Source organism: Antechinus flavipes, chromosome 2 (genome assembly GCF_016432865.1).
Source record: "Antechinus flavipes isolate AdamAnt ecotype Samford, QLD, Australia chromosome 2, AdamAnt_v2, whole genome shotgun sequence".
NCBI classification, from domain to species: Eukaryota; Metazoa; Chordata; class Mammalia; order Dasyuromorphia; family Dasyuridae; genus Antechinus; species Antechinus flavipes.
This window is the reverse complement of record NC_067399.1, coordinates 265,954,107-265,964,059: the sequence shown is the minus strand read 5'-3', so window position 1 is coordinate 265,964,059 and position 9,953 is coordinate 265,954,107. Positions and strand designations below refer to the sequence as shown.

At 39.7% G+C, this 9,953-nt stretch overlaps 1 protein-coding gene across 1 annotated transcript; it reads left to right on the top strand.

The window, feature by feature from the left end:
* The first annotated feature begins 426 nt into the window (after positions 1–426).
* Positions 427–8,289, top strand: ACTC1 (actin alpha cardiac muscle 1). The gene is made up of 7 exons (XM_051977027.1): positions 427–529; positions 1,551–1,701; positions 4,046–4,370; positions 5,184–5,345; positions 5,491–5,682; positions 6,812–6,993; positions 7,962–8,289. The coding sequence occupies exons 2-7, from the start codon at positions 1,573–1,575 to the stop codon at positions 8,103–8,105; spliced, it is 1,134 nt and encodes a 377-aa protein (XP_051832987.1). The 5' UTR covers positions 427–529; positions 1,551–1,572; the 3' UTR covers positions 8,106–8,289.
* Positions 8,290–9,953: the final 1,664 nt, after the last annotated feature.

The window sequence follows — 9,953 nt, the reverse complement described above, 5'->3', positions numbered from 1 at the left end:
GTAACCTTGATTGTTATTTTACTTCTCTGGACCTTAGTTTCCTCATCTGTAAAACAAGATGTTGGACTAGAAACCTTCTAAAGTCCGTTCCATCTTTAAATCTATGATCCTGTAAAGTCAAACCAAGTTCAACGAGAAACCTTTCTCCTTTGCCCTAGTCTGATCCCCCAGGAATTGGGTATGTGTGACCTTCCCTCCCCCTCTTCTCCCCCCAATCTCCCATCCCTCCCTGAAATCCCTATTTGGCTATCCCCTTAGCCGTCCCCCTCCCCTACCTTACATGGTCTGGGGGCCCTCTGTTCTGTGTGTCTCTCCCCTTCTCTTGGCTCCATGAATGGACTCAGCGCTCCCTAATGGCGTGAAGGCGACCAAATAAGGGCAAGGTGGCAAGCCTAGGTCCCCCCACCCCCTGGCCCCACTCAGCCCCAACTGACACCGTCCATCAAAGCAGTATAAAGCGGCGCGGCTGCTGTGCTCCAGACACCAAGCGTCTGCCTGCCGGGGATCCTGAGTTGCGGGTGCTGAACTGGTGAGTCAGCGCAGAACCTGGCGGAGCGTCCCATCCACGCTTCTCTTCCCAGCCAAGTAGGACCAGATTCAGGACAGAGGATAGGGGAGGGAAGGGGAACAGAGCAGGAGGACCAGCACGCTGGATTTTCTAGCGCCGTTTGGTTACTTCTTTTCTTTTTTTTTCGTTCTTTCGTTATTTTCTCTTCTCTTTTTCTTCTGTCTCTTCCCATTGCCACCCTCCCGATTTAAAAAAAAAATTTTTTTTTGGATTTTGTACCAACTTTTCTTTGTTATTTGGTCCTCCCAATTGGGCGATGTTGGAAGTAAAATAGGGAACGGACAAAGGACATTTTTCAATTTCTTTTGTCTTCTCTTGTGGGGATAACCCTCCCCTTCTTCCCAGTCATCTCTTAGCTTGAGTGGGAGCAGGGGTCTGGCAAGTAACTCAGTTCCATTCTAGACCAGGATTAGGGGACCATTGGCGACTATGGGGCCAACCTTACAGCTTCCCGGATGGAGAAAAGCAAATTTTCTAGAGCCCAGATTGGAGTCTTGCGTGGTGCTGACTCTGAGACCCAGCCTCGCAATGGGTTCGAGTTAGATGCTCTTTTCCAATAGGGGAAATACATCGGGACCATACATCAGCTAATCCAGAAGCAAGGGATGGCAATAGTGAACTGAGGATAGGTGCCAGGGAGTGAAGGAGTGGGGGATGCTCAGTGCAGTTGCATCGGTCTCTAACAACTTTTTGTTACCCCCATGGAAAGGAAGAGGGACTGTTTTCTTGAGCATTAACCAATGATTTCTTTTCAGTCCTTTGCTCTTTCTTCCTCCCTTCTTGCTTTCTTTTCGTCTCCCCTTTCTCTCTTACACCTCATCCCCTTCAATGAAATCGTGTTATTGTTTTTTGTTCCCTTTGATCTGAGTCTTCCTCTCCCTGATATCTCGCCCCTTTCAGTGAAGCTCCTTTGACGATGTCTACACCCCGCCTCCCCAAACAACTCCCATCTCACCTTCCCTCCTCTTTCCTTCACTCACAGAACTCTCTGAGACCTCAGCAAAATGTGTGACGACGAGGAGACCACCGCTTTGGTTTGCGACAATGGCTCTGGGCTGGTGAAAGCAGGCTTTGCAGGAGATGATGCGCCCCGCGCTGTTTTCCCCTCCATCGTGGGCCGCCCACGCCACCAGGTAACCTTTGCGCTCCTCCCTAACACAGATCTACAGTCTGGAGGAGCCTCTACTCCACCAGCAGCTCTTTCCCCCTCCCCCACGACTCTTCTGATCTCCATTCTTCATCCCTTACTCAGACTCTTCCCAACCCCATCCCATGAAATCTTTAATAATAATGACATCACCCTCATGATGTCATTGGTCCTCTTCGAGAATGAAGGTGGAACAGCAAAAACCAGGACAATAACAAAATCGTTGGACATTTGTATTAGCTTTGGAGTTAGAGGTTTGGGGTTCAAATCCTTAGGTCTTCCCCTTTTTACCTATGTGAATCTGGGCAAGTCACTTTAGCTTCTCTTAGCCTCAGTTTCCTGATCTGTTAAATGAGAAGGTTGGGCTAGAGGGCCTCAAAGAATCCCTTTCAGCTATTATAAGTATTTGAAGGTTTGAAAAATGGTTTAGATTCAGTATATTATTTCAGCCTTTGAAAGTACATACTATTCTTATTTTATAGCTTGAGAAAAATTAAAGTTCAGAGGCTTCCTATGGTCACACAGCTAAGGTCAGAGGCACTGAGTTCATGACTTCAGGTCCAGAGCTCTTTTCACTGTATCTTTCTTGCTTATTTTGAAATCTGACTTTTGACCCTTGCTAGCAACCCTAAGTATAATCTTGCTTTTTTTCCCAACTTTGACAGCTTAATCTGTTCCAAGGCCAGGGAAGCAAAAACTTAAAAACTAAAATCAACACCAACAAAACCAGCTTCATTGAAATCTTACCAGTAAACTTAGATCCTTCCTTTGGCTCTTCTTATAGATACATACCAGAAAGAGGTCCATTTTCTAGGTATTAATCCACTAGCCACTCTCTTTCAATTCTGCCTTCAATTCTATCAAAAGTGTATCTTCTTTTCCATATCCCATACAAATTACTTTCTCTTCTTCCTTTTTTTTGTCTCTTAGCAGAATCCTACAAAAATAAAATCCCTTTCAGCCCTTATCCCCATTTTCCTTCTTCTTTCAAGACAATTTATTAGCTCTCAGTTATAATCTCATATTTCGTACTATTGCTTCTTAAAAATCCAGGCATAATTGAATTAGCAACTGAGATGGTGCTAGTAATATACCACCTTGTTTACTACAAGAAATGTCACCCTCTGAGTGTCTGAAACATGCCAGCCAGGCAAGGCTGCCAAGCTGGTCTAGTTAGAACTCCTTATAACACATGAATGCTATATTGGTCCTGTGGAGACTAAATTTCACTAACAGGGTGATAATAACTTAGCTCTTCATAATTTTTTATTCCCTCTGGGAACTCTAAAACTTTCCCTTTAGGTGTCATTCATGAAATTTTTCATCCCCATATATATGTATGAACATACACACACACACACACACACACACACACATATATATATACATGTGTATGTGTGTATGTGTATGTATATATATTCATTTGAATTAGCACCTTTTTTTTAAAGCAACATACTTTAGTTTGAATTGACAGTTATGCTTTTATTTTCTATAGGATCTTGGACAAGTCACTTCAGTCCCATGAACTGAACCTGGACAAGTCACTTCACTTGATTTCAGTTTCCTCATTTGCAAAATGAGAGATATCCTAGTAGCACCTAGGTGGAATAGTGGGCAGAACTCTGGGCATGGAATCAGAATAGACTTGAATTCAAATCCTGCCTAAATTTATTAATCATGTAACCTTGGATAAATGTCCTAATTTCAGTATACTCTTCTGTAAAACGAAGATAATAATAGCACCTATCTCCTAGAGTTTTTGTGAGGATAAGATAACATTTTAAAAATACTTTTCAAACCTTAAGGTGCTAAATAAATGCTAGCTATTACTATGGGATAGCTGAGGTTCCTTCCCTATTATATTTTTTCAATGAAATAGATTTTCTACAGTTTTTTTTCCTCATCCAGCCATGTAATGAGGAAAATAAGTCCTGCTATTATTTAGTATTACATATATATGCACATATATGCATACATTCTATGTAATAATATTGTGTTATTATTAATAATGGTTTGCCTTTATGTGATATTTTACAGTTTATAAAATGTTTTTCTAAAAATATCCCAATTAGGTTAATAGGGAAGTATTATTATCTTCATTTTACAGATGATCAGGTTGAGGTTTAGAGAGATTAGATGCCTTATATTCAAAAGGCTAGTAAAATGTAGAACTAAGGTACAAATCCAGTTTTCTGACTTCAAGTCCAGAGCTCTTTCCACAATAAACTATTTTATCTCCTTTGTGCCTTGGCTAGAAATGCTACTGATCAGTGTTGGTAGAAAGGGAGCTATACTTCTCAGTTTCTCTATCTTTTGTCTCCTCTCTACAGGGTGTTATGGTGGGTATGGGTCAGAAGGATTCCTATGTAGGTGATGAGGCTCAGAGCAAGAGAGGTATCCTGACCCTAAAGTACCCCATTGAACATGGCATTATCACCAACTGGGATGACATGGAAAAGATCTGGCACCACACCTTCTACAATGAACTTCGTGTGGCCCCTGAGGAGCACCCCACTCTGCTCACTGAGGCCCCCTTGAATCCCAAAGCCAACCGGGAGAAGATGACTCAGATCATGTTTGAGACCTTCAATGTCCCTGCCATGTATGTGGCCATCCAAGCCGTGCTGTCTTTGTATGCTTCTGGTCGTACCACAGGTATGAAAGATATTCTGTCCTTACTGAGGAGACAATTTAAATTCGTGAATAGAGCTTTTGTGAGGATTTGGGAAAACCTGCAACACAAGGCTATTTAATTAGTTTTCCTTCTGTGATTTTCCACATCTAATAAGGAAATGATCCCCCTTTCCTAATATTCATCCCATAGTAGGTACTTGAATGCTTGTTAATGGATTGACTAATCCATCTTCCTGAAATATTAATAGGACTAATGGGAGTATACCTGAAGATGATTCTTGGAATATAAGATACTTATAACAGCAGAAGTTTGTTGGACAATTGTCCTCTTAAGTATGCTAAGAATTTTAACAATTCTCCTGTTGTTTCAAAGGCACATCATTTTTATAGTTTAATTCATAAAATCCATGATTGAGTAGAAAGAGTAAAATACCAGTAAGTAGTTTTCTCTTGTCTTTCCTGCCTAAAGTGTACATAATCTTTGTGCACCAACGAAATAAGATAAACATACAAAAATTTGGATACTATAATCTTTTAGTAATTGGAGTGTGGCTGGTAAGATGTGGTCATTTGCAAGTGTGCTGAAGCCATTTTTTTCTACTTCATTATTTAAAAGTTTGAGCTGTGACTGATTGGCTTCAGATTTAGCATCCATTACATGGAAATGTATTCTCTACTGTAGGAGAGATCTGTTCTTTCCTGGGCCAATGCCCAGCTCTGGTATCTGTCAGCAGCCAAGATTGGAAGCAAGCTTTTCTTTCCTGAGTCTGTTATGACTAAAAAGTTTTGCTGCCCTTAGAGATTCATCTTATCCTCATTATTTCCTTCTTACAGGAATTGTTCTCGACTCTGGTGATGGTGTCACTCACAATGTCCCCATCTATGAGGGCTATGCTCTGCCACATGCCATCATGCGTCTGGATCTGGCTGGTAGGGATCTCACTGACTACCTCATGAAGATCCTCACTGAGCGTGGCTACTCCTTCGTAACTACCGGTAAGCTGATCTGACTCTTTTCCTCTGAATTTGTACATAGGGACTTATCAGTGGAGGTCTATTATTTCCCTTCTCTAAAGGACTTATTTTCCATTCAATAATGGATGCACTTCCAAACTTGACTGACTCTCCTTTATTTTAATAGCTGAACGTGAAATTGTCCGTGATATCAAGGAGAAACTGTGCTATGTTGCTCTGGACTTTGAGAATGAAATGGCTACAGCAGCTTCTTCCTCCTCCCTGGAAAAGAGTTATGAGTTGCCTGATGGTCAGGTCATTACCATTGGCAATGAACGTTTCCGCTGTCCTGAGACTCTGTTCCAACCTTCCTTCATTGGTGAGTTATAGAAGAAATAAATTAAGTGAATCATGTTTTTTCATGTAGGCACAAGGTAATGGAAAGAGCAGTATATGGGGGTTATCAATAGACTTAAACTCTTGTCTAATCTGCCACAAAGTTGGGCAATTTTGACTTCTTTGCTGGATAAATGAGACTATAGAATAGTTTCCTCATCTGCAAGGTGAATGGGGTTAGACCAGACAGCCTCTGAGGTCCCTGTAGAACTAAGGTTCTATGATTGAATTAATAGTTCTTGAACATTTGTAGTACAAGAGCTCTTCAATTAAACAAACTTGAGTAGAAATCATCTAGTGAAATCCTCTAAAGTTATTATTTTTAATGCCTAGTATCAAACAACATAAAGTTTGATTTAAACACAACCACCATCCTCATGGGGAGCTTTATGGTTCCTTGGATTACAATTTGAGAAAACCTGAATTAGATGATCTCTGAGGTCTCTTTCAGCTCTTTAATTCCATTTTCTGTTTAAAATTATTATACATCCCACCTGGGCTATAAGTACAGTGCCTTTCTTTGAATGCTATAAATCTCATCTGTCAATTCCACTAACTAATTATTGTAAAAGTGAATGTTTTGCCTGGGTAACATGATTAACATGACATCGATTTCACTCTGAATGAAGGATGAGTCAAGGTAATACCACTAATATTGCTTTAACTCACTTAAAGGGTTGACTAAGGAGAGGAAACTGACTTATTCCTGTGAGTTCTCAGACATTCCCTGCCAAGTTAGTCAGAATTATGCATCATTGGAAATTTTTTCTTAAGAAATCATTTTAGTGTAGTTTTTAGATTCATTATCTAGTAGTGCTAATTTGGTAATCACCACTTTGTTATCTTAAATGACTGTTTTTGCCCCCATTCTTAATTACTGCTGACATAGAGCAAATGGATGAGAAATGCAGTTGTCCATTACCCGGCAGTATGTTGTGGATTAACTGTCAGGCCTTTTAGGAAACACCTGTTCAACCAACGCATGGATTATATTTTATAGGGGAGCATATGTTGCGGAGACAAATGTTGACATCTTACTTAGATGTATCATCCTGTTCTTCCCTCTGTTTGCCTGAGCTCGCTCTTTTTAATTCCCCACCATGTGTCCCTAGGTATGGAATCTGCTGGCATCCATGAGACCACTTACAACAGCATCATGAAATGTGACATTGACATCCGTAAGGACCTGTATGCTAACAATGTCTTATCTGGAGGCACCACCATGTACCCTGGTATTGCTGACCGTATGCAGAAGGAAATCACTGCTCTGGCTCCCAGCACCATGAAGATTAAGGTAAAGGGCTTTTTTTTTTTTTGCCTAAGACAACATGGGTGGTCCTGAAACCTTGGAAGGATTGTGTTCTGAAGCTCTTTCTCATCTACATTTACCTTATCAGTGTAGCTATCTCTATTTCTAGTACCTAGTCCCCATTCCTAGGACATGTGATTTAAAATGCTTTCACATGAGGTAGATCTCGAAATAGCTCCTGGCACACACTTTGCCTTTGTGCCTGTGTTGTGCTTAAGGGTAGTTCTTTGGTCTGCCCTTAAGTCCAGGGGTGTATTGGAGACAATTCATGCTTGCTGGCAAGAATCAGTTGTAAAGTTTTCATTTACACCTCAGAAATTGACAAATGCCAGTCCAAATCAGAGATTGATTTATTGAATGTCTAGACTTTAGAAAATGATGGAGAAAATGTTAATGCAAATTACATGTAGAAGTGTGCTGTGCATACATATGGTTCTCCCTTTCCCCTCCACTCCCGGAGTTCTGGTTGTTAAACGTTTACCAGGACACTTTTGCCTTTCTCCTTTGCCATTAATTTGTTGCTAAAGACATAACTACATATGATTAAGAAGGGACTTCAGAGAACATTTAATCCAACCTCTTCATTTACACATGAGGAGATAGACTCAGAAAGATTGAGGAATTTATTCAAGATCACTTGGGTAAAGATGGAACTAATATTTGAATCCTACTACTCTGATCCATCATTCTTGCCTCTGCACCATGCTGTTAGCAGAGCCTTAGAAGGGAGGGCGTTTCTTATTCTGAAGAATCTTTCATAATGGAAGTATTTGAGATTATCCAAATGGAAATAGAAGGAAGGTCCACAAAAGAGTAGACTACTTTTGATAAGCTCTGAGAAAATTTAGACATCCCAGCACCGATGAATTGCATTTTTTTATATTGATTTCTTTTCATCCAAGTCACTCAGAACTTGAATGCTTATTGGAAAAGTCTTGCTTTTCTTTCTGCAGATCATTGCTCCCCCTGAGCGCAAATACTCTGTCTGGATTGGAGGTTCCATCCTGGCTTCCCTGTCCACATTCCAACAAATGTGGATTAGTAAACAAGAATATGATGAGGCTGGCCCATCCATTGTCCACCGCAAATGCTTCTAAAGTGCCTTCTCCCTCCGTTTACCTCCCACTCAGGATGACAGTGTTATGCTTCTTGAAGTCTTCCATACCACCCTACCTGAACTCTCTTCAGTCATTGTACAGTTTGTTTACACACATGTGCAATTTATTTGTGCTTCTAATATTTATTGCTTTATAAATAAACAAGACCGGGACTTGCAACCTATATTGCCTGTTGTCCCTATTTTGATGGGTGGGGTGGGATTAAAAGAAGATGTAAGAATTCATTTATATATTAGGGAGGGAAACTGATAACACCACAATATTTCATTTTCACAACATTAATGCATATCATGAATCTCAGTTGAAAGTTACAATATCTAAATTGAATTTAGGACCTTGAAGACCAACAATCTTCAAACATGTCACAAACTTGAAAAGGTTCACTTCAATATAAATAATAAATGGGATGTAACAAAATGAGCCTAGAGAATCAATTATTTTAGGGTGAAATCGTATGCTAGTTACACTTTGGGTCATTTTCCATTCTAGGCTAAAATGATGAGAATGTAATCATAACATTATTTTAAAGAAGTTAACCTAACTTCTCAATGCTTTGGACTTCTTGGCTCTCTTCTGAGGGTTAAATATGTTTATGGGGAAACATTAATAACACTAACCTTGTCTCTTCTTGATTTCAAATACATGCAAAACAAGTCAAAATTCTGATAGGATTGTACAAGAGAATCAGAAACTAAATGCTTTTAATTGAGCAGCTCACTTTGTCTCTTTCTTCCTCTGCAAATTGAAGACAGTTTGACTTAATGGCCTCTCAGAACCTTCCAGTTCTAAATCTATAGTTCTATGACCTTTTTCTGTGGCAATTTTCTAGAGTAGTATCCCCAAATTTTTCATGGGAAAGAGCTACTTTTAATTTTCCTTCAAACAAAAGGAAATCTTCAAATCCTTGGTTAGAGGAGGGAAGCTGACGGCGAAGTCTTTAATCAGAGTGGGGTACCAGGTGCTACTGCAGGTTCAATTACTCTTCCTGATGAGGATTTTAGCAAAACACAGAGAGTGAGACAACCTGCTTAAAGATCGGTCAGGAAATGCTTAGAATACAATCCCTTGAAGGCACAGCTCTTTCCATTTGATCTTTGTTTCCCAATGCTTATCAGAATGCCTTAACCTTTTAAAAAATCTTATTTCTTTGGGAGTCGAGTGAGAAGCTGGTGTGGAAAATAACTCTATCATATCAGGACAAATCACCAACTTTTCTGTAGTTTACAATATTAAACTGTTGTGCCTGAAATACCTAGAGAATTAGATGCTTTGCCCGTGGTCACATGGCTAGTTTGTGTTGAGAGACAATATGAACTCAAGCCTTGGGTTCAAAGCCAACGCTATATATCCACCATGCCATCCTGCCTCTTATATATAATAGGTTCATAAGAAATATTAATTGGGTTGAATTGAGTCTGCTGATGGATTCCAATCTTCTAGTTGGATGTCTTTCCTAAACAAAGAGATGAAATAAAGGTTGGTTTTCTCAAGTTATTTGAGAAATTCAAGTAGTTGTGAAAGGGATTACAACATGAAATACACTGTAGTAGATGCTAAGGCAACCAAGAAGTATGAGATATATTCCTTGTCCTCAAAGAATTTAAGCAGTTTGATTATATAATGTCAGGAAGTATGTAATTAAGTACAAGATGAGTGGTATAAATGAAATATTATAGAGGAATTCAGAAGATAAAGAGTTCACGTCTCTGTTGGTGGATTTATCCTTTCCTAATAAAGGGTCTTTGGAGAAAAAGGAAACTTGAGATGACTCTTGTAAGAGGGACACAATTTGGTTAACCAAAGAGTATGGATGATAGGAAACATTTT

What these genes read in the sequence shown, in the direction of transcription:
- ACTC1 (XM_051977027.1), top strand. Translation starts at nt 1,573, where the DNA reads ATGTGTGACGACGAGGAGACCACCGCTTTGGTTTGCGACAATGGCTCT. An exon ending in CTACTCCTTCGTAACTACCG is followed by an intron (nt 5,346 to 5,490) that starts GTAAGCTGATCT and finishes TTATTTTAATAG; the next exon opens with CTGAACGTGAAATTGTCCGT. An exon ending in CCAGCACCATGAAGATTAAG is followed by an intron (nt 6,994 to 7,961) that starts GTAAAGGGCTTT and finishes TTCTTTCTGCAG; the next exon opens with ATCATTGCTCCCCCTGAGCG.